The sequence below is a fragment of the Pavona decussata genome, unplaced genomic scaffold (assembly GCF_977016875.1).
Source record: "Pavona decussata unplaced genomic scaffold, jaPavDecu1.1 SCAFFOLD_102, whole genome shotgun sequence".
In the NCBI taxonomy this organism is placed as follows: Eukaryota; Metazoa; Cnidaria; class Anthozoa; order Scleractinia; family Agariciidae; genus Pavona; species Pavona decussata.
Window position 1 is genome coordinate 2,223,218 of NW_028145517.1, and position 24,283 is coordinate 2,247,500.

At 37.9% G+C, this 24,283-nt stretch overlaps 3 protein-coding genes across 3 annotated transcripts; 1 reads left to right on the top strand and 2 right to left on the bottom strand.

The window, feature by feature from the left end:
• Positions 1–774: 774 nt before the first annotated feature.
• Positions 775–5,934, bottom strand: LOC146471588 (cyclic nucleotide-gated channel alpha-2-like). Its single transcript, XM_085120767.1, has 2 exons — positions 5,277–5,934; positions 775–1,931 (listed from the first exon to the last, which is right to left on the bottom strand). The coding sequence occupies exons 1-2, from the start codon at positions 5,932–5,934 to the stop codon at positions 775–777; spliced, it is 1,815 nt and encodes a 604-aa protein (XP_084976893.1).
• A 3,758-nt stretch (positions 5,935–9,692) lies between these two features.
• On the top strand, positions 9,693–10,502 carry LOC146471589 (adenosine receptor A3-like). The gene has a single exon (XM_085120769.1). It carries the CDS (start codon positions 9,693–9,695, stop codon positions 10,500–10,502), a length of 810 nt encoding a protein of 269 aa, XP_084976895.1.
• An 8,706-nt stretch (positions 10,503–19,208) lies between these two features.
• LOC146471590 (adenosine receptor A3-like) lies at positions 19,209–20,096 on the bottom strand. The gene has a single exon (XM_085120770.1). It carries the CDS (start codon positions 20,094–20,096, stop codon positions 19,209–19,211), a length of 888 nt encoding a protein of 295 aa, XP_084976896.1.
• Between the last annotated feature and the right edge of the window lie 4,187 nt (positions 20,097–24,283).

Genomic DNA, 24,283 nt, shown 5'->3' on the forward strand with positions numbered 1-24,283 from the left:
TCCCACCACTCTTCCCTGGTTTGAAAAGGCAGAATTGCGATAATGCTACTACACGTTTGAGCAGATTTACACTTGAGATTTAAAATTTTTCGGACCCATTTCTGTCTGACATAAAGCTGACGACAATATATTTTTTTTGACATAGGCCAATGAGGTATTTGGGAGAATTTATTTGATCGGAGAAAATATCTCTGAATTACAAATCATTTTACACCAACAAAAGATAACCGTATAAAACTGACAGTAGAATACGGATCTCATACAGTTAATCGGCACAAGACTTCACCACTCTTTACCCACTTAAGAGAAACTTTAAAAGTCTCCAGTCTTAACTCCGTCTGGGACGCCTGCCATACGGTCCTCGAGTCTGAAATTTAAATCAACCAGCCAGAGGTCAACACCGGGTCAGAACTAAGTTTTCATACGTCATTGACGTCTGCGCTCTATGATTGGTTGTGCCCAACAAGAGAAATTAAATGAAGTCTACATTGAAGGAGCAGGAAAATATATCATTTTCATTTTTTCTACCACGAAGTGTTACTTTTTTTGAAGGGGCATTGGATGATGTGTGAAACCAGTTTTGACAGCCGCTCGTACTTCGGGATCAACCTCCGTGCGGTGGAGGATGTGGATTTATGTTTTATTTGAGTACAAAAGCAGCTAACTGTCAGAAAAGGCCAGATATCGTTACGTGGCAGACCTCTTTCGTTCAGACATCCTAGTTTTTGTATACTTTGGTAGTGTTCGACCGTAAACACCACGATTGTTTCTTCGTCATCGTGATCGCCGAAGGAGCCTTCTTCCACGTATCTCAAGCAGCTTTCTTGCCTCGGGATATTCCTTAAGAGCTTCCAGTAGATCTTCCTTAGAAAGACACAGTAATTCCGAATATCCTTCTGAGCGCACGTTTGCCGTCCGCCGATTTCCAGTGTTGGATAAATTGAGAATACTTATCTCTCCAAAATAGCTGCCTTCATGCAGAGTCGCAATCACTGTCTCAGAGTCGTCCTGCACAACTTGCAGTCGACCGCTTCTCACCAAGTACATCTCTTTGCCCGGCTCACCTTTCTTGCAGATGTAATCCCCGGGGGAATAAACTTTCGAACGAAGTTTCAAAACGATTTCCTTCAATAAACCGGGTTCAACGCCGGCAAAAAGCTGCACCTGCTTCAAAGTCGCCAAGTGGACTTGAACCGCTATCTCAGTTCTAAGCGGATTGGGCAGTTTGCTGAGCACGTCATCCCGGTCAAGGGACGACTTTTTGGTTGCCCACATGTAATCAAACCACGAAACTACTCTTTTTTGCAAATCCTCTCCTACCGCGTGGAAAACCATGTACTGTCTGACGGCCTCGGCTTGTCCGAGGAATTCCCTTCGCACAAGTAGCATATGCGTTATCATGCTTCCAAACTGGCCGACAATGGCGGCAAAAACAAGAAACCCTACCGTCAGATCAACAGTGACAAAAAGTAGCTCGATGTTTGTCTGCGGAGGGTTTTCGGTCTCTCCTGTTGTTAACATTCGTGAAGACCAGTACAAGCTGAACAGGTATTGCTTCGCTAAGGAATCAAAGCCAGGCGTTGTCAAATCTGGATACACCCAACCGTCCGAGCCCAGGCCGATCCACCTTGAAAGCAGGAAGTAAAAACACGCGTTCCAGTGAAAAATTAGCAAAACCATAGCTACCAAAAAGCACAAACGGAGAAAATTCGGGAAACGAGAAGTCGTTTCTGTTTTGCTTCTCAACTCAAGAAGGCGATGCAAGCGCAGTAGACGCGGTAGCCTCAACACAACTACATCAAGTCCGCAAAGAAAGTAAAACAGATCCAGAGGAATTAAGGACAAGCAGTCTATCTTGAAGGCTAAATTGGATATGTAGTTTCGACGAAGCTTTGTGGGATCCTTGACCAAAATTCCATGCTCCAAATAACCTGATAATGAGAAAACAATTTATGAGAAATCAAGTGTTATGATGTAACACTGAAAGGAAAAGGATTCAAAATCATGCAAGAGTTTCAAAATATCCGTCCAAACAACGGCGTTGTCACAGGGAAAATACCGTACACGATGCCCTCTTCACTACTTATCAGACCCAAGTTGTTCAAAGAGCGGATAAGTCGCTATCCAGCGGATAAAATGTATTGGTTGGAGTACATTTTATCCGGTGGATACCAATTTATCCACTGGATAGAGTTATCCACTCTTTCAACAACCGGAGTCTGACTTTTTGTGAGCTGTTTCTTTTAATTATCGTTTTAAGTGCTATCAGAACAGACTCAGAATGAGAAGATTCCTTGCTATGTTACGTATTAGCAAGCCGCATTGCAATCGCTTGTGGTTAGTTCAGGGATCCGAAGTAATCTTAAAAACACGAGCAGCAGTGTTTTATCGGTGTTTAGACCCGACAAAACACGTGCTGCGAGTTTTTTGAACGGCTTCAAAAACATACATACATACACAATCACAGGTATTTTGTTTCCGAGTATGCCTGTGTCACTTAATGAATAATACATCATGCTCATTTATTCACCAGGCTTAAAATATTCAATCACATTTATTCCATTGCGCTTATAGCACACATGACATTCCAATCCCAGCAGTATGCAGGATGTTTGTCTCATGAACCTAGTTTAATGGCCATAGCTCCTACGGGTCCCCTGTAGCTCAGTGGTAGAGCAACCGAACTAGTAATCGGAAGGTCTTAGGTTCGACTCCTGACAGGAGCACTCGGGCGGATTTCCGTTTTCCAGTATGCCTTTTTCACTCTTAATAATACATCATTGTTGTAGAGTAGAAATTCCGAGGGGTTGTTATTTGCTTAAATTTACTTTTTAACAGTTTACTTTTGGAAATTTTTTGCGAAAACGCAGACCGGTGAAGCGGTCCTGACGTAGAAAAATTCGATCATTCTGGAACCGGTTCAGTGATCCATTATATAGTAACAAACCCGGGATTAACGAACGAAAACTTTTCTCTCTCTCTAATTCAGTTATTCCTGTACCCATTTAATCAGAAGATATTAGAAAGGAAAAAACGTATTATGCGAAGGAGGGATGTGAATGGAGCGAACGATTTCAATGGCTTGAACAAATTTTGATCTCCACTGACAACGCAAAGTTCTTTCTTTCAGTAGAAAAACACGCTCACTACTTCCTGGCCTAATTACAAATTCAGATTTGCAATCACAGAGTCAAACGTGCCGTTCTGTTATGGGTGGCTCTGAGTTTGTGTCCGGTAAATGAAACTCCCAAGCCAAGCGAAAGTTTCGTAAAGTGCTTTATTATTATTTTTTAATTAACAGTTTGGAATGCAGCTTATTTTCTCGATTGAACTGGTTGTTTTTGAGTCTTGCAGAGTAAATTGTTTAACATGATCCCGCTTTCCATTCGGAAACTTTAATTATAGATCTCTGGCGCCATGCTCATTTAATGACCACTCTCTAATTGTTCGACCCTTTTTCATCATTCGCGACTTGACCAGAAGGGGCGCCGGTGGGTCTATGCCCCATTGTGTAGTTGGCAGGAAAAATTATGGTATTGTTCCTCGAAAATGGACCGTAATGTAGCCTTAATAACCTCAAAATCCTATTCATAAAAGCTCTTGTTGTGAGTTCTTTTGTGAATTAGTATCGCCACAGTGTACAAGATCACCGCGGAACAAAGGGCCTAATACGATATTGCCAAAACTGTCTACTAATCCTATTAGCACCAGATTTACAGCCCATAAGCCTTTCTCTGGACTAAAAACATATGCAACCCCGTCCTTCCTGAAAGATCAATTCGGCTTGGAATTAATACTATGTTAATTAATTTCAAGCCTAGGAAATTGCCAGATGGTCAGTTAACAATTGTTTCAAAGGATGTCCACCATCCAATTTCTACCCTTCACTAAGATTGGACCAAGCCTTAACAGTATGAAACAGCTCGAGTTTAAAGGGATCAAAAGCCTATTTCGCAAAATCTAGATATCTTTGCACGTGGTGGTTAAAACATGAAATAGTCGCTTGAAAAATGACACGATTTATTGTGCATGTTGACAGCCATACTTTCTTTTTACAAAGCTACAATTCGACCTTTTCTTCAAAGTTTTTAAAGAACTGATTAATCGATCATTCTCTTCCTACTTGTCAAGTTAAATAAATTCCTTCGTAACAACCGGCAAAATAACTTACAGCATGCTGAAAGTTTTGAACCGCATGTTGAAACCGTTAGTTTCTTTTCACTTATGCAGTTTTCCGAAATTCTTTGGTCGGTCTGGTAAAGGAAAACGATGGCATTGCATATTCTACATGAGTACGAATGTACAAATTTTAACGAATATCATATTGACGTGCAAACCAGTTTACACCTATCCGAAAGTTGTTCACGCCACGGGTAATTACAGATTCTCATTTTGAACATGTATGCCTAGAAGATGAGGTATTTTGCTTTAAAAGTAGTCTGAAAAGGCAAAACTGTGATTTTTCCTTCAACACCCGGAATGTAATTGTTTTAATTTTCTACAGTATTCGACTATAGCCACAATCTCGGGTACTGGCTTGAATTTAAAATTTAAATTTGCTGAATAGAGGTGTACTGTTTAAGTTAAGGTTTCTTCAGTGTCTGGCTGCATTGACGATCCTTTGTCGTTTGATTATAGTAAAATCTAACCCGCTCATGGTTCTCAGGGACCACTCAAATATGTTAACTGACTCAAAAGAGAAGCGTTCTTCCTTGTTCTAATCACTGGCATTAAATTAATCCACGATAGTCGTTAATTTCCCGACGTTAATTTAAACGGTTTTACTTGATGTTTTCCTTTGCAGTTCAGTTTTGGTATCTGGAGTCAATCGTATCTGCAATAGCTGTTGCGTTTGTCCACAACAGTTTGGAAAGCTTTTCAATCCCTTTCTTCGTAGTTAACGATCAATCAGTTAATCCCAATACCACTAAGTGTGCTTCAGTTCCATTTGCCAACACTGGCCGGCCAGACCACCCAGTCTATAAATCGAATGCTTAATTTTGAAGGGATGATGCTGCAAAACCTTGAAAAATAATCACTCTGATAAGTTAGCGGTACGCACGATTTTGATGAAATTCGAAGGCTTAGGGTAAACCTTATCCTTCAAATTGGTTCATTCCGTTTACGAACCAGACGAACTGACCGGTCTATCTATGCAGATACGTGCCCGCTGGTAAGAGATATCCAAATTAAGTTGCTAAATTCATTACCTCACCACTGCAAAACAGAAAACGTCTTTATATATATTAAAATATTTCACCTCATTAGGTACTTACCGGTATTGAACTGAATCACCATGTCCAAAACATATACCAAGTCCGAGACGTAGTCCAAAACAAGCCACAATGCTACCGAACGATTCTGCAAGTCAGCAAATGCAGTGCGGGCAATGATAAAAATCCAGTTGTACAGCACACTCATGGAAACCAATATGAGCCAATAGTAATGGAAAGCGCTTGAAGGATCCACGATTGTTAAAGAACATTTGGGGTCAGACTGATGATTGTTATTTCGGGTAACGTGAGAAGGTCCCGCCATTTCTAATTTCTCGAGAAACGAATCCACGCGCGGTGTCCTTTCGGCGCTAACGGCTCGTGATCTTTTCAACCATGATCTTGCAAACTGCAATGTGCGCGCGATGTTTGCCAGAGGCGCGGTGGTGGTCCTCGTCGTGCCGTTTGCAATTTTGGGCGAAACATTCTCCCTGCTTCTGTTTTCAGTTTCATCAAAAACATCATCTTTGACTCCTTCGTCGTCATCTTCAATCCTTCCTGAAGCTTTTAAAATCTCTTTTTCGTATTCTTCTTCCTCGCCATCTTTATCGAAATCTTCTTTGCTAATGTTTTCGGGCCCGTTGGACTGCATAGAAACGGAATCGAAGATACAACAATCGTTGTTTGCAGGCGAAACAAGAACTCTAACTGATTGGTCCATGATTCGGTTTGTTGAATTCTGATTTGTTAATTAGAGCTCATCCCTCGTAGTAGCGCTGCTGTGAGAAATTTGGCATTATTTGCTCAGTGTTTGTGGAATAAGCCGCTTTACCGTTACCAGATTTAATAACCTGTTCAATCTACGATTGGTCTCTTCATTATCACCTTAAACAATCCCCGCTGACGTTTGCTCACAATGGTAACTTCAAGGGATCAAGCCGGCGAAACTGATGGCGGAAAAACTTGCTAGATTTATAAGCAAACGTGCGTCGCAACGAAAAAAAGTGCTTATGGCTTTGAACCAATTGTCTTTTACATAATATTGGTGTATTCCCGAGCGGGAACGTACACTCCTCTGTTGTTAAGCACCTATTATTACATGGTGCTGTCCTTTTAAATGGAAACAATGGAGCCGCGACGAATAATCTCATCCAAAATATATTGTTTTGATTTCCTTGCGCACGTTTGGACGTACAGGAATGAAATTGATTGAGTCAATTGGCAAGTCAATAAACTGTTTTTGTGCGGTTTGGGGGACAGTTGGAAATTCGCTGCGATGAGTGCTTAGAAGACAATTAGTCAATGATCACTGGTTGAATAATGGCTTTAAAAAGACATAGGGAATGAGTAAATGTTAAAATATCTCGACGAGTTCAGTGTCCTGGCTAATGAATCACTTAAGGATCGGATCGTTAACCAAAGTGTCTAAGCTGATTAATTGATACACAATCCAATGGGTACTTTATAAAAACTTGTACTCCGCGTTCTTGTACACCTTCCTATCTTTGCTGGCTTGCTATCTAAAAGCAATTAGGTGAAATATAGCTTTTAATCCTCCCTGCTTTGGAACAATAAAAGAACACTTCTATTAACTGCTCAAATTGCAGAACTAGTAAATTCACTCGCTTATTAAAGTTATTAATGATATTTTTACCCCTTCGATAATAGAATAGCTTTGCGTGGGTCAAAGTAACTTAATTGTTACGTTAAAGTACAAGAAAGTGATTATCCTTTGTTTAATCCAGTCTAAGGAACTCGTCAACATAAGCTCAATTCATGTATTCAAGCTAAATTCTTGGTTTTCATCAATCCCATCCTGCAAAATGCTTGGAGATCATTAATTATTCATTACCACCACAAGGTAAACTCGTTTTATGGGCGATATATGAGTTTGCTGGCATGTACAGGATTCAGAAACACAAGGGCTAAGCGGTAAATAAAAAAAAAACAAATACAACAATTTTCATAACAAAGGCAGCGAGAACACAATTTTGAGAAGACTACGACACTTAGTATGCGTCTGTCATGGTGGTGTCCACTTCTAAGTGGTCTTGTTGACTAATTAAGAAAAGTAAAACAGAAGATAGAAACTGATCTGATGAACCATGAAAGCATTTGTTTTTTAATCAGGTCGCTCTTCACAACTTTTTGATGATTCGACTCCAAAAATAAATATGCAAAGGAATAGATTATTTTAATGGCGAACTATTGAATTTAATTAGTTTATTTGCAACTGCTTTTATTATATAGCTTAGCAAACATTACTAGAAAAAATTCTGTCGTCACAAAAAGAATCAAGAGAGCATGAAAACAAATAAAATGAAGCCGTCTTACAGCGGTAACACGAGACCTAGCTACCACCTTCAAAAGGGTCCATTTGCGAACTTTTTATTTTGATTTCTGCCAAGACTTTAAGGCAACAGAGTCGAGGAATTCACATTCTTGCTAACCAAACGAAGGTGAAACTTTATCAAAATATATTTCTGAACGATTTCAAACTGACTGGATGTCAGTAAGATTTAGAGGACACAGTAATCTTGAATGAAAAATTTTGAATTTCACTGCACGTAATAATTTGCTAACTTGCACGCATCGCTAAGACGCCCTTTCTTTTTGATCTTTCAGTTCAAGCTTTCTTGGGATCAGCTTTGATAAAGATTTTGCTCTCTGTAACAGAGTAAAATTGTTCTTTTTGTTTGCTTTTCTTTGCCTTGTAATCGTAATGACTGGCTGACTGACCGCCGACTGGATGTAGTTGACTGACTAATGAAGTTGACTGACTGACTGACTGACTGACTGACTGATTGACTGACTGACTGACTGATTGACTGGCTGACTGACTGCTAAGAAGACTAAGAAAGCTGCTCCCATTACTTATTGTTATCATTTCAATATAAATGCACTGAAGATTCTGTGAACAAGGCCAATGTACATGCATTACTGAAACCAGCAGAATTATAATTAACACTGGTGCCAGGCTCATTTTAAAGACTTTACAATGAAACACAATAACGTAAAATAAATCTACTTAGAAGTGGACAGAGCCATAGAGGAAAGAACTTGCACACGAATTCACCTTAAAATCATTTGAAAGTCTAGTCTCTTTATTCAAGGTTAAATTAAGGGGGTAGAGAAATGTTTAAATACTAATAAAAGAAAATTATTTTGCCATGTCGTTTACTCACATGCGAATTTCGACAAATTTTATGAAAGAAGATCTCTTTCGATATTTGCTTGACTCTCTGCTCTGCTCAGTTGCTTGTCTAAAGACGAAAGGCAGGTAAAAATCAACAAAATTAAAGTGGTTCCTGACATTTTTCGCACGTTGCATGTTTGTTTTACAGCTGCGCCATTAAAAGCAACGGTGCAAAAGAAAAAAATATTTAATAGGCCATTTTCGAATTGCTCTGAATCTCAATATGAAAGCGAGGCTTCGTTTATAGCTTTTTATTATGAAAATTATTTTTCGTTCGTAAGCAAACAAAACTTATTTTCATACGAAAACATTTGCACGAATCCCCGCTTCCATAATGAGGTTTAAAGTAACTTATTGTCCTCCCTTGCAGTCCATTAGTTGGACTGCTTCCCTGCGGTAAGAAAAAGATTTAATTGTCTTCAAAGAACATCAGGAGCGTTCCTTTTTCACAGGTGACCATTCAAATAAAAACTTTCCAGCGCTAAACACTTTCTGTGATACTGTTTTCACAAGGTGGTTATAACTTATGTTTAGTAGAGAAATCTTATTTACTACTTTAAAAAGCTCTGAATTCCACTTACCTGTAGTATTTTTTATGTTTTAATGAGAGAGAAAGAGTGAGGAAGTATTTTTTTTTACAAATGAATATATTATGGCTTGCTTTGTTTGCTAGCAACCAGTATGTTTCTAGAAATGACTTTAAAAAGCAAATTGAACTATGAGAGCCCCTGTAGCTTTTCGCGATAAGGCGAAAATTATTAAGTAGTATGAATATTGAAATCAGCATGCCCCTAACTAAAGAACCGACTCATTGCTGAAAGGCACTTTTTCATGTTTACATAACGACGTTCAGTTGTTTTTGGACTGTTTGATAAATGTATGACAATCTTGGCTTGGAGCCATCTAAAAGGAAATTACTTTCTGTGTCTCAGATAATTATAAAGATTATAAGAATACCCAGCTTGCTTTATTTTATTTTTTTTTCTGGTTTAATTAGAAAAAAATGCACCTGCTTAATATTCAAATTATGCAATTTTTTGAGAAAGGAGACATGTTTCTCAACAGAACCAGGGTTTAAAACAAAATTTGCAAAAAAATCCTGTTCCGTTTCCATCGAGTCTAGAAAATAGACTAAAAACTTTCTTCTTGGCGGATTACTCCTGAGGCAGTGCTTACTGACTGAGCTTTCTCGCAGAAAGTCCTTTACAATGACAGAAGGTAGCTTATATTCCTTTTATGTCGCCCTTTGTGTCTTCAACCTATTTTTGGGTTATACCGCCATCATGTTAAACAGCGTCACAATCCACGCCATAAGAAAAACTTCGTCGTTGCCAAAGACGGTAAGAACATTGCTCCTGAGTCTGGCTGTTTCTGACATTGGTGTTGGTTTACTTGTCCAACCTTTGTTCGTTGCCAATCTTGTCATGAAGTTGCAACAGAACACTGAAACCAGTGTAGTTGATTTTTCAATGTTTATGGCATCCACCGTCACGACGACTCTATTTAGCTCTGCTTCTCTCTTTGGTGTCATCGCTCTCAGCGCAGATAGATTCTTAGCCATTCATTGTTTCTTGTCATACAAGGAACTTGTGACTCACAAGCGTGTGACTGCTGTGGTGATCCTAATTTGGTTGTTCTGTGCATTTCTTTCGTCGATTACTTTGTGGGTACCAATGAATATGACTTTGGCCATAATTGACGTTACTTGTGAAATAGCTGCGACGTATTTAACCTTTAAGGTTTATTGTGCCGCACGAAGCCACCTTACTGAACTTCAAGCCATGGAACTCTCTGCGCAACAAGCATCACAGAATGGTGATATGATGAACGTTGAAAGGCTGAAGAAATTTGCAATGTTAGCAGTTTACGTGTATGTTGTATTCTTGGTTTGTTATTTGCCAAACACGTGTTTGCTTTGGATTACCTCTTTTACTTCTGAACCAAGCACCCTTTTATCCGTATTTCACGGATTTAGTGGGACCCTGGTGCTTGTTAATTCAACTCTCAATCCTCTAATCTACTGCTTGAAGATAAGAAGCATTCGAATCACCATTACGAACATGCTGCGAAATGTATTTTGCCAACAGCATTGAATTTATATATTAAACACGAAGGAGTGGGTTTAAACTGAAAAACAGTGGGCAGCTTCTAAAACCATTAATAATTATTGGAAAAATTAAAAGCAACAGGTCACCAAATTTTCTGCTTACTAAGATTATTCAAATGCTATTAGTATGCAGAATGCTTGCCGGTACACCTTGTTTAATGGCCTAAGCTCCCACTTGAGCTTAAAGGACCCTAATCAGCCTCCGCCATTTTCGATGCCATCGAAAATATTGATATTGCATGGTGAAGCGAAATATTATTGCTTAACGGTAAGTTGTGTTCCTGAAAGTATGTTTCATTATCTTTAGTAGTTTCACAGTGATTCCGTTCATTTCGACATGTTCCGAATAAAACATAATAGCCAAACTCTCGCATATAAACAAAAACAAAGGTATGGCTGACTAGGGCCCTTTAACTTGAGCTCATTCTGCTTACAAAAAAAAAATAGAAAAACTGTCAAAACGATCTGTCACTGGTGGTTTGTTCAGAATGAGTGTTTGGTTTTATCAACATTGTTGATAAGGTAATATCTATCGTTTTTAAATTTGTCCACGAATATTGAAAATATTTCTTTCCAATTTGATCGTAACAAAAACGCCGAAAGAGTTTCATTAACGTTTTCGTGTAATGACAGGTACACTCTGTGGTCAGTTCTGCGACTTTTTCGACCAGTAATAGTTTCCTGTTAAACGCTTCATGTTAAAGGCTTCGTTTCCTGAAGCTCGCTCGAGAAACTCATTTCATTTCAAAATGAAGTGAGTTTCTGAAGTGAGTTTCTCTTCCAGGTACTAATCACAAACATTAAAGTAAATAGGCCCCTATAATTCCTCGTCCTTTTAAGGAGGGCCGGTGTACCATCTGAGGATGTTATTAACTTTTTTTGTGTAACTATATGACCAGTTCTTGAATACAGTGCGCAAGTTTTCCACAATTTATTACCAAGATACTTTACTGAGGATATCGAGAGGGTACAAAAGAGAGCTATGTCCCTAATCTGTCCTGGCCTGCCATACCGTGACTGCCTAGCGAGATTTGGTCTGTCCACTCTGCATAATAGGCTTCAAGAACTATGCAGTATAATAGTAATAGTATGTAGTACTATGGAATAGTTTCTCTAGCCCACTAAATAGTTTACACAGCCTGTTACCTCCTAAGCATGAAGCCAAATAAAACACGAGAAGGAAGCGCATGTATAATCCATCACACATGTGCACAGATCGTAACAGGCGCACATTCATTTCTGCGATGTGCATCCGTGCTAACAATGCCCTGGAAAAGAAATAAATCACTTGTAGATAAGGGGTTTCTTTTTTTTCTTTTTTTTTTTTTTTAGCAACGTAGGATATTTTATATATTTCATGTTACTATCGATACTCTTAGATTTCATTACTATTATTGTGTAAATTACCTTGATAATTTGTAATTTTTAGCGTGGTTTGTCATAATGTCAGCCAATTGTGAATTTACGCAATTCAGCCACTTAGCTGCAATGTAAATTGATCAAATAAACCTATCTATGTATCCATCTCCATAAATATCACAGTATATTGGATGCTGCATTGCCAGTCATCCACATGTTGCAACCAATCTTCCGTCGTCAACAACATCACCTATGACATCGAACGTTGCTTGTCGTGAAGATGGCGTACTTCCTTGATAGCCTGAGAAATCCTTATTCTTAAAGCAAACTCTATTCTCTGTGAATTACGGCAAATTAATGTTCGACCGTAATTCCGTCTGTGGAGGGAAGAAAAAAGATAACACGGGACGAAAAATATGGGACAAGAGGGGAGCAATGCAAGAGGATTTCCTCTAGGTTGTTTCGCGTAAAGCTGATTCTTTTTTCACTCTCCACAGCCTACGCATCTGGGAGAGGCTCTCTAGAAAACCCTTTGATAAAAATAATGCGATAACATTCAGAGATAGGCATGTACGCGTAGTACACTTTTTTTTTTGTATGAGCCATTTTTATCTGAGATTGACCAAAATTTTAAGAAGAAACCCCAGGCTGACAGTGAGTTAAGAAGGTTTCTATTTTTAAAATGAAAAGTATAAATTCAGATAAAATTGGCTGGTAAGATATCTTGTGCGCAGCAGTATAGAGTACGTGTCACGTTTTTCTTTTTTTTTTTTTTTGCTTTTGTTTCTTTTGTTGTTGTTGTTCTTTTTGCTTTCTAAGTTATTGCCGTTATTTCTTTTGTGTAAATGGCAATTTGTGCAAGTTCAATCATTTACCGTCAAACCTTGAAAAGAAAAAGAAAAGAAACATATCTTGTAACCTAGACATTAAGAAATAGACCATTTCCGAGTTGCTTTGAACCTCACTATGAAAGCGAGGCTAAGTGCAACATTTTTGTTATGAAAGTTAGTTTTCATTCATATGCAAAGAAAACTAATTTTCATATGAACAGTTTTGCACTTAGCCTCGCTTTCATAGTGAGGTTCACAGAAACTCGGAAATAGCCTATTTTGTTAATATTTGAAAACGGTGAATAGCATTGGTCTTTAACATAATTAGAAAATGTTGTAAATGCACGCAAGCATGCCAAAGGTAACTTGATACCGCAGTACAGCAAATGATGCTCATTGGTAGGTTCCTGCTCTCAAGTGCGTAATGATTCAGGCAAAAACTGTAGTACGTAAAGTAGGGACACTTGAGCCTCAAATTTCTCAAATAAGAACGTTTTGCCTAAGCCCCAAAGTTAGACGTTCTTATATCAAAAAGTGTGGTAACGCTTTCAAGTATATGTCACTGTCGACTCATAGCCCCTTTTAGGCCTAAATTTTCATGGCCAGGCAAGTCCTTTCCTTTGTCGACATCCTTTACTCAAAGTTAAGGATTTTGGCCTTGTGATCAATCTATCTGATATTAATTTTTCTGAAGCCTTGGTACGGGTTTGATCCTTCAAGACTGAATACCCACGTGCTGAGGAATAATAGCGGCTGAACCCAGTATCACTCCACAAGAAGATTGTTGGATTAGTCGAAAATTGAGAAATCCTACAATATACGTTTTAATAGGAAAGAATGATTCTACGTTCTTTGTCGCACATATTAGGGTTGCTTTGGTCGTTATTGACAACAGTTAGGGTTAATTATTTGAGAAGAATTTAATAATCGAATAGTAGACAAGTTTTGCACGAATAAAATGGTTTCCTTGGTAGTTTGTTAGGGGACTGTAGGTCTCAAGCCCCCCACCCCACCCCCACCTCCCACTCCTTCTCCGTATAGGCTTACAAGTGAAGGATTTTTGAAAGCAAAATTGAATGCAGGTGAAGAGAAGGGATTCAAAGCTGATGCTCAGGAAGTTGCCATCGACATGAGGAGGATGGAGGAAATCACGTGATTGTCTACAAGTGAAGAGCGTTTGTCGAAAAACCAGATAAGATAAGATACAGGCTTACTTTTCAAGGCTATCCGTTTTTAAAAAGAAAGCAAGGCAGTGCACCAACTTCTCAAGAAGTAGTGTATGATGACATAGGTGACGTTGTTGAAGATGATTGGTTTCAACAAGTAGATGACTGTTAGACCAGTGTCCAATTTACAACGATGCTTATAATCTATGTGATTTGTATCAGGAACAGAAACTCACTTCATTTTGAAATAAAGTGAATCTCTGAAGCGAGTTTCTGTTCACTATACAAATCACAAAGATTATAAGATACTGCCAATTAACACCCTAGGCGCGTTGCAAATATAGTCATTTCAAAGACGTGGCGATGAAACTCAGCAACGGAAATAAATTTACTCAGAAGTTTACTCAGATTACAAATAAACTTCCTCTATAATTTTAAAAGGCGCTTTATAAAAATTTGAAATGATAGAAGTGAAGAAATTTAAGTTAAAACTAGCAATGAAAAAAATATATTTTGCCATCTTTTCATCATTTCCTATGCGATCTTTAATTAAGTAAATGTTATGAAAACAAAATCTCAGCTTTTGTTATTTGCTTTAAATTAACACTCCAGGCTTGATGGAAATGAAGTCAATTCAAAGATGCTGCAATAAAGCACAGCAACCTAAAGTAAATCTTCTCAGAAGTGGTTAGAGACATAGAGAAATACATCACGCATGAATTTCCTGTAAAATTTTGAAAATTGCTTTATTAAGGTTTAAATTAAACAAGTAGAGAAAGTTGAAAATTGGTAAAGAAAGAGAATTATTTTGGCATCTTCTCCTTTTTCCTGTGCGAGTTTTAGAAAATGTTATAAAAAACAAATATCTGCTTAACTCTCTGCTCTGTTCACTTGCTTGTCTAAATAACAAAGGCAGATACAAGTCAACAAAATTATGGCGTCTCCCGAAATTTCCCAAGCTTTGTGTGTTTATTTTACAGCTGAGTCATCAAAAGCCTCGGTGAAAGCGAGCATGTTCCTTTGTTGCTTTGTTTGCAAGTAACCCAGTAACCCTACTTAATATTGAAATTCTGCAATTTTTTGAGAAAGGAGACATCTGTTTCTTGGCAGAACCAGGGTTTAGAACAAAATTTGCAAAAAATCGCGTTCCGTTTCCATCGAGTCTAGAAAATAGACTAAAACGTTTTTGTTTGCGGCAGTGCTTACTAACAGAGCCCTCTCGTAGAAAATCCTTTACAATGGCAGAAGGTAGCTTATATTCCACTTATGTCGTCCTTTGTGTCTTCAACCTGTTGTTGTGTTATACCGCCATCATGTTAAACAGCGTCACAATCCACGCGATAAGAAAAACTTCGTCCTTGCCAAAGACGTTAAAAACATTGCTCCTGAGTCTGGCTATTTCTGATCTTGGTGTTGGTTTACTTGTCCAACCTTTGTTCGTTGGCAGTCTTGTCATGGAGTTACAACAGAACACTGAAAACAATGTATTTGACTTCGCCATGTTTATGGCATCCACCGTCACGACGACTCTCTTTAGCTTTGCTTCTCTGTTTGGTGTCATCGCTCTCAGCGCAGATAGATTCTTAGCCATTCATTGTTTCTTGTCCTACAAGGAACTTGTGACTCACAAGCGTGTTGTTTCTCTGGTGATCCTAATTTGGTTGTTTTGTGCTTTTCTTTCGTCGCTTACTCTATGGATGCCACGGAATATTAAGTTCCTGATTTTTGCCACAATTGACCTCACTTGTGAAATAGCTGCGACATATTTAACCTTCAAGGTTTATCGTACCGCACGAAGCCATGTTAACGAACTTCAAGCCATGGAACTCTCTGCGCAACAGGCATCACAGAATGGCGAAATAGTTAACGTTGCAAGGTTGAAGAAATTTGCAATGTTAGCAGTTTACGTGTATGTCGTATTCTTGGTTTGTTATTTGCCAAACACTTGCTTGCTTTGGATTATCTCTTTAACTCCTGAATCAAGTACCCTTATATACGTATTTCAAGGTTTTAGTGGGAGCCTGGTGCTTGTTAACTCAACTCTCAATCCTCTAATCTACTGCTTGAAGATAAGAAGCATTCGAATTACCATCACGAACATGCTGCGAAATGTATTTGGCAGACACCATTGAAGTAATATACCATACACGAGGAAGAGTGTTGCATCCGATTTCCAGAAACCAAGAAGCGGGGTTGAAAAAAGGAGGCGCAGCTTCTCCAACCATTAACAATTCTTGAAAAAATTCAAAGCAGAAGTTTATCAAATTTAATGATACTGATTGAAATCACATTTACAAAACTTATTCATGGAAGTGATTTCCTTAGTTTACTCTTAATGAATTATCAATAAGTTTTGGGAAGGAAGGTTCTTACAACTGAACAGTGCAAAAGCAACCCCGTGAAGACAATTGGTTTTTTTTGGAGTTTTTTGTATGTTAGACCTAAGTCCTAACTCTATTTTAGATCAAAATATGTCATTTTCCAGTGCCCTAAAAGCCATACCCATTTTTGGACGTGGTCCCGGTTGTTCGAAAGCTAACTGGCGCTACATCCACGATTAAAAGTTAATCGAGGTTTTCGTCTCGCTCGTTAAGAATGTTTTTAAAGGCTAATTTTAAGCTAATGGTAAAGAAAAGTTTAAGGCAAAACTGAGGAACAAAAATCTTTTGGAAGAACTCATATAGGTTAGTAAATAAACTCTAGGATTAGGTTAATCGGGCTTTAAACAATTGTAGAACTCAAACCCGTTTGTGTAAAATGTGTAAAATTCCTGTTAAGTTTAATAAAACTACGAAATATAAAACTGGGCAGATAAGGAAGTAATTTTGTGTTTAAAAAGCTTTTTTGCTAATAACACTTATTATTTCTTTACCTCGCGAATCAGCGAGCGATTTGTTATACGTTTATGATTAGTTCATCAAACCGTTTGATTTTATTTGTATGTTCACTTTGCATAAGAGCAAGTTGCCTCAAGCAATGTTTGCTTAACTTGCTACTGCGTTTGTTTTACCTAAACAATGAAAGAAGTTCGTAAAATAACATAAATTAACGTGGCTCCGTAAGCAACCTATTTTTGCACAGGTTTACTTTTCAGTTGCAGTTTTCAATAGGCAGTGAAAGGCGACCCTAGAAATATAAACAGATGCTCTGGCTCTTCGTATTTCTTAAACTGGTTAGCTAACTTTAGTCTTGTGCTGAACAAAAGAATCATTTGACTGAGGTCCGTACTGGAACTCCTTAACACCATTCTGCTCTATTTTCAGCAGTGTTTTCCAGTGGCACGATAAAAAAATCCCTTAGGAAATATCCTACACTAAAAAAAAAATAAATAAATAACGTAAATAAATAAATAAACAAATAAATCAGTTTCGCCACCGATTTTTGTGCCAAACAGATTATTCATAGCGAGAATGGAAAGGAATTAAAGAACAGCAGTTGAGTTTGTTTTAATGCCAATGACCAACTAGTAAGTTTGGTTTTATTTGTAAATAACAAATTATCAATCTCTAGTCGAGTAATATTTCAATATATCTACCCCTAAAATCACCTGAATTCGCCACTCCAGGAAGGTTGGTTCTGGAGCCACTTTCATTTTTAACCCTTCATATTTTTGTCATATAACTACTAGATAGGAGAATTTGTTAAATTGAAAACAAGACATTCATCTTTGGTGATCATTGCATTTCTTATTATGAATCAAGTAGTGATATTGTAAGGAGAAATTAGCTACTGATCACTGTCGGAGCTTAAAGGGTGAAATCACCAAAGTCGGTCCACTTGAGTAAAAATAAATACTTTTTTGCACTAGTACCCAGTCCCGTCGTCAAAATCTTTGACATTTTCGTACCTTTAATTTAAGTTATCTCAAAGTTGCCAAGCGTGGAAATATGTTTAATATTCTTAACAGTATACAACTTATGGTAGCCTCCAGGAAGTAACAAAAAGTGTTCGCATTTTGCTGTAAATAATGTCAGTTAAAAAAAAAACCCTGACAGGTCATGTGACAACATATGACTTCTCTTACCCTTTCATTTCATTGCTATCAAGTAGCTCCTGAAGTTACGGCTTTGTGATATGTAAAATGGTAACAAAGTTAGATCACCTGTTCAATTTTAAAGAAAGGAATGCAGCACAGGCCTTAATTCAACTAAGTCACTGAAACTGGAGAAGCCATGTTTATTATAGAGTTGTGTTGATTGGATGACGTCACTTCCTTCGACCCAAGTCCCTGCATACTTATACGAAGTTGAAGTTACGAATTAGCTTACTTTAGTTAGAATGATATTTACATACTATAAAGTGGGCAACAATGCGACTTTAAAACATTTTAAAATGTTTCATCAGTTCAGTATTTTTAATCGTGGTATACCTGTAAACTAGCTGGTTCGGGTTGAAGTGTCTTACCTTATCTTAATCTTATCTGTTCAACAAACATTTTTCTGGCGGATATATTGCTGGTGATACTTTTCGTGACAATGTATTGGCATGAAACATATTTTTATCACTAGTAACACGCATTGTGTATATTATGTATGAATCGGTATTTAAAGAAATAAAGCTAAACATATCTTGGAAAAAAATCTTCACTTTGTCCAGAAATGCACCTAACCCTGAATTTGGGTACTTCATATAAAAAAGGCCTTTTTGTCGTTTTCATATGACTACATGTTTGAAAGAATTATGTGTGTTTTGTTTGGTGTGTTTTAGAAATTACTCGTAAAGGAAATAGGCGGCGAAATGGCAATCAAAACGCAGTTCCAGGTGAAATAGTGGCATACACATAAAATTTTAACTTTTAGACCGCTGTTTATTACAACTAATTTGCAAATCCATTTTCAGATTTTTCTTTAAAAAATTCAACTATAGGTTAATCCACAAAATCCTTTCCTGAGATAGAATTTTTGTATTTGAAATCCGGTTTTAGATTTCCAACCTCCTCTCCTTCCACAACCCAATCACCTATAACAAACCAGAAATCTGAAAAATGGATAGCAAAATCCATATCCGTATTAGGATTCAACGACACTTGGTCGGGAGTTTTAATTAATGGAGGATAATCTTCGAAGTAGAACGAGTTCAATTCATTCAATGTTTTTTTCTGATCATTCAGGTGACGTATATATAGCTTCTTACATGACCAAAGTAGAGGTGTCTAACAAAGAGAGAACAAAGGAAATCTCTACCACGAAGAAAGTTTGGCAAAATACGGTCTTAATTATCAGAAAATAGGGTGAGTAACTATCACATTCCGAACACCTCGACTTTGGTTTATAACAAAAAAGTTCGGCTGCGCCCTCTTTTTTTAATTCACTTCTTGGTGTTGATATATTACTTAATTCAAGGGCGACTGGAAAATACATTTCGCAGCATGTTCATGATGGTGAGTCGAATGCTTCCTATCTTGTAGCAGTAGATAAGAGGATTGAGAGTTGAATTGAAAAACGCCAGGGTCGCAGCGAAACCTCCAAATAGATTTATAAGAATGCTTGGTCCAGGATTAAAAGAGAAAATCCAAAAGTAACAAGTGCTTGGTAAATAACAAACCAAGAATAAGACATACACGTAAACTGCTAACATTGCAAACTTCTTCAACCTTGCAACGTTCACCATATCGCCGCCATTCTGTGATGATTGTTGCGCAGAGAGTTCCATGGCTTGAAGTTCGTTAACATGGCTTCGTGCAGCACGATAAACCTTGACGGTTAAAAATGTTGCAGCTATAACGCAAGTGAGATTAACAATGACAAACACAAGAGGAAGACTCTGTGGCCTCCACAAAGTAATTAACGAAAGAAATGCACTGAACAGCCAAATTGAGATCACCACAACAACAACACGCTTGTGAGTTACAAGGTCCTTGTATGACAAGAAACAATGGATGGCTAAGAATCTATCTGCGCTGAGAGCGATGACACCAAAGAACGAAGCAAAGCTAAATAGAATGGCCGTGACCGCCTGGGCACTGAATATGGCACTGAAATAAAATGGATTGTTTTGTTGCAACTCCATAACAAGACGAGCAACGAGCAAAGGTTGGACAAGTAAACCAACACCAAGATCAGAAACAGCCAGACTCAGGAGCAATGTTTTTAAAGTCTTTGGCAAGGACGAAGTTTTTCTTATCGCGTGGATTGTGACGCTGTTTAGCATGATGGCGGTATAACACGAAAACAGGTTGAAGATGCAAACAGCGACGTAAGACGAATACAAGCTGCCTTCTTTCATTGTGAAGAGCTTTTAAAACAAAAACTGAATTTCTGCAAGAAGGCTCTCGGTAAACACTGCTCAAGAACAATCTGCAAACAAGAGGGTTTTCAGCGTAGTTTCTACAATCGGTGGTAAAGAATCAGAATTTTCGCACACTTTTCTTTTAAAATTCTGATTTTGTTTAGAAACAGCTGTCTTCTTTCTCAAAAGAAGTGCCTAATTTTAATATTAATCAGTTTTTTTTAATTAAACTGACAAAATAAAGAAAGCAGTTTACTCTTATAACCTGTTTAATTATACCAAAGACTTGTTAGTCAATTTGATTTTCAGGTCAACTCAAGGTATTTTAATCAGTCCAAACACAACTTAAGCTGGATTAATAAAGTAAGGAAAACCTTTTTCGCCTTTTTGCAGTTTCCATTAGTTCTCCGGTTAGGATCATTCTGACAACAATCTTATATACTACTTAATGACTTTTGTCTTATCAAGAAAATCTTTTCTCAATCTAATGATAATCACACCAGTCGGGCCCTCTTTAAAATTCACTTCGGGAAACACACTGTGTTACTTGCAAACAAAGCAACAAAGAAACATGTTCGCTTTTCATCGAGGCTTTTTGATGACCCAGTTGTAAAATAAACATACAACGCTTGGAAAATTTCGGAAACCACTGTAATTTTGATGCTTTGTGCCTGCCTTTGTTATTTAGATAAGCAACTGAACAGAGTTAAGCAAATATTAGAAGAACAGGAGATTTTTTATTCATAACATTTTCTAAAACTCGCGCACGAAAAATGACAAGATGGCAGAATAATTGCCTCTCATTAAATGACCGAGTTTTAAATCTCTCTACTTCTTTAATTTAAACGTTATTAAAGCAATTTTTAAACTTATACTGGAATTTCGTGTGTAATTTATTTCCTGTATGTCTCTACCCACTTCTGAGTAGATTTATTTTACGTTGCTGCGTTTGTAAGAAGAGGAGATTTTTTCATAACATTTGCTGAAGTTCACACAGGAAATAAAGACAAGATTGCAAAATAATTTTCCTTCATTTCTGCATATTTTAATTTTTTATAAAGCAATTCTTATTTATTTTTCAGTTAATTTTAACATGTTTATTTCTTGCTTTGTTTACATACTGCTCAGTATGTTTATCGAAATGAGTCTTAAATAAGAGCCCGAGTGCATAGATTTTCGTGATAACACAAACCTCATTAAAAATTAAGAAAAATTGTGATCAGAATCGCCCTAACCGAGGAAGTTATGGAAACTGCAAAAAGGCGCTGTTTCATATTTTCCTTACTTACCTATTAATTTGTTTTTGAACTGACTGAAATTCATGTGGTAATCTCGAGTTGAACCCTACTGAAAATCAAATTAACCACCAAGCCTCTGGTAATTATACAGGTTATAAAATAAACTGTTTTCTTTATTTTGTCAGTTTAATCAGAGAAAAAAAAAATACCTGATTAATATTCAAATACTATACTTTTTTTTTTTTAAAAAAAGGAGACATCTGTTTCTTAACAGAATCAGAAATCTAAAAACCCTCTTGTTTGCAGATTATTCCTCAGCAGTGCTTACTAACAGCCTTCTTACAGAAATTCAGTTTTTGTTTTAAAAGCTCTTCATAATGAAAGAAACCAGCTTATATTCGTCTTACGTCGCTATTTTGTAAACTTTCTTGTTTTGGATTACTCCTGAGGCAGTGCTTACTAACTGAGCCTTCTCGCAGAAAGTCCTTTACAATGACAGAAGGTAGCTTATATTCCTCTTATGTCGCCCTTTGTGTCTTCAACCTGTTTTTGTGTTATACCGCCATCATGTTAAACAGCGTCACAATCCACGCGATAAGAAAAACTTCGTCCTTGCCAAAGACGTTAAAAACATTGCTCCTGAGTCTGGCTGTTTCTGATCTTTGTGTTGGTTTACTTGTCCAACCTTTGTTCGTTGCTGGTCTCATCATGGAGTTGAAGCAAAGCGCTGAAAACAATCCATTTGATGTTGCCACGTTCATGGTATTCGCCGTCACGTTGGCTTTATTTATCTGTACTTCGTTTTTCGGTGTCATCGCTCTCAGCGTAGATAGATTCCTAGCCATTCATTTTTTCTTGTCATACAAGGAACTTGTGACTCACAAGCGTGTTGCTGCTGTGGTGATCTCAATTTGGTTGTTCAGTGCATTTCTTTCGTCAATTTCTTTGTGGACGCCAGGGAATGTTACTTTCCTGATGTTTGCCATTATTGACCTCACTTGCGTTATAGCTGCAACATTTTTAACCTTCAAGGTTTATCGAGCCGCACGAAGCCACCTTAACGAACTTCAAGCCATGGAACTCTCTGCGCAACAAGCATCACGGAATGGCGATATGGTGAGCGTTGCAAGGTTGAAGAAATTTGCAATGCTAGCCGTTTACGTTTATGTCGTATTTTTGGTTTGTTATTTGCCAAGCACTTGTTTGTTTTGGGTTGCTTCTTTTACTCCTGAACCAGGCACCGTTACATATCTGTTTCAAGCTTTCGCTGGGACCCTGGTGTTTCTAAATTCAACTCTCAATCCTCTAATCTACTGCTACAAGATAGGAAGCATTCGAGTTACCATCATGAACATGTTACGAAACGTATTTTGCAGACACCATTGAAGTAATATATCAAACAAAACGAAGAATGTTGCATCCGATTTCCAAACACCGAGAAGTCGGTTGAAAGAACGACGCGTAGCTTCTCGAACCATTAATGACTCTTGGAAAAACAGCAAAAGTTCACCAATGATGATAATTAACATTATTGAAATGCTAGCAGTATGCAGGATGTTTGTCCCAAGAACCTAGTTTAATGGCTTTAGCTCCCACGAGTCTCCTGTAGCTCAGTGGTAGAGCATCCTAACTAGTAAGGAGCTCGTTTCCCTAATCGCTGACCCTATTTCAGACCAAAATATGTCATTTTCCGGTGCCCTTTTCAGATCTGGTCTATATAACATCCATACAGGATTTCCGTAAAATCCATAACGACTTTCAGTTCAATATCGCTAAAATCCAAACCAGGAGCCCACCGGCATATTCAAACCCAAACGGCTCGAAACCATACTCTTTGCAGCCCTCTTCCCTCGGTTAATACGTCACCTGACTGATTCTGCTTTGAAAGTAAAAAGAATAAACGAGCTATTGTTGCTAGTTTGCTCAAAATTAGTGTTTGGTTTTGTAAACGGAGTTGATAAGGCAATTTTGCTACCGTTGAGAGATTCGAGTGCTGACGTTTCAAGCGTTAGCCCTTCGTCAGAGCGTAGATTTACACTGGCGAAGGGCGGTTTGCAAATTGTGCTCCTTCGTTTGTCCCTGAATAAGTGTCGTTTAATACAGAAAGTATCACAGCTTTAGGCGACGTTTGCGATCTGTTTCAGAGTTTTTTTTTTTATAGCCTTGGCTTGCCTGGTGGATGGGGAAGTGGGAGAGAGGAGCCTAAGACTTCATCTCAGGAAAGGATTCCTTCACATTTCTTAAAATTTTATCTACTCGAAACTCTTGTTTTGAGTGTCATTTTCACGCCTGTCTAGTCGAGTGCAAGCTAACACAGTTTAATCTGTTCGGAATCTTTAGCTGAAAATTTATAAATTGCCAAAATCTTAGAGAACAGAATGTTATTCCCCGAATTAACGATTTGCTGTTGGCTTTCCGAAAATTACTTTCTGGCCTAAACGTAAAATTCGTGTGTGGGGGAGAAAAATGGCAAAATAAAGGTCGTCTCCAGCTTTTCTGCAATAAATCTGAGCTTTGTTTATCACTGTGTTGAATAATAAAACAATTATTCTGATCTTAGCCAACTCAGCCCTCGACCTCGTCGGCTAAGTTGCAGGTGATATTCCGCTCGCAATTTCGCAGGATAATTGTTAAATGGATGAACGCGGGAAGTTTGGAGAGCACGTAAGAGTTGCTGGAAGCGTAGCCGAGAGCAACTTTAGTTTCTTGAGTGCTCTCCAGACTTTCCAAGCGCATCCATAACTGGATATACGTACAGCTAAAAGCACGAACCAATTCTTTTATGGCATACGTGACAACAAAGTAGTGCGCGGAAAACAGGATTTTTTGTGATTGTTTACAAAATTGTCTCAATGCGCTGTACAGAGTAACAAATTTTGTTATTGGCTGGTCAAAAACACGCCACAATATACACTGAACGTCGTGAACGAGAACGTTTATCTGGAA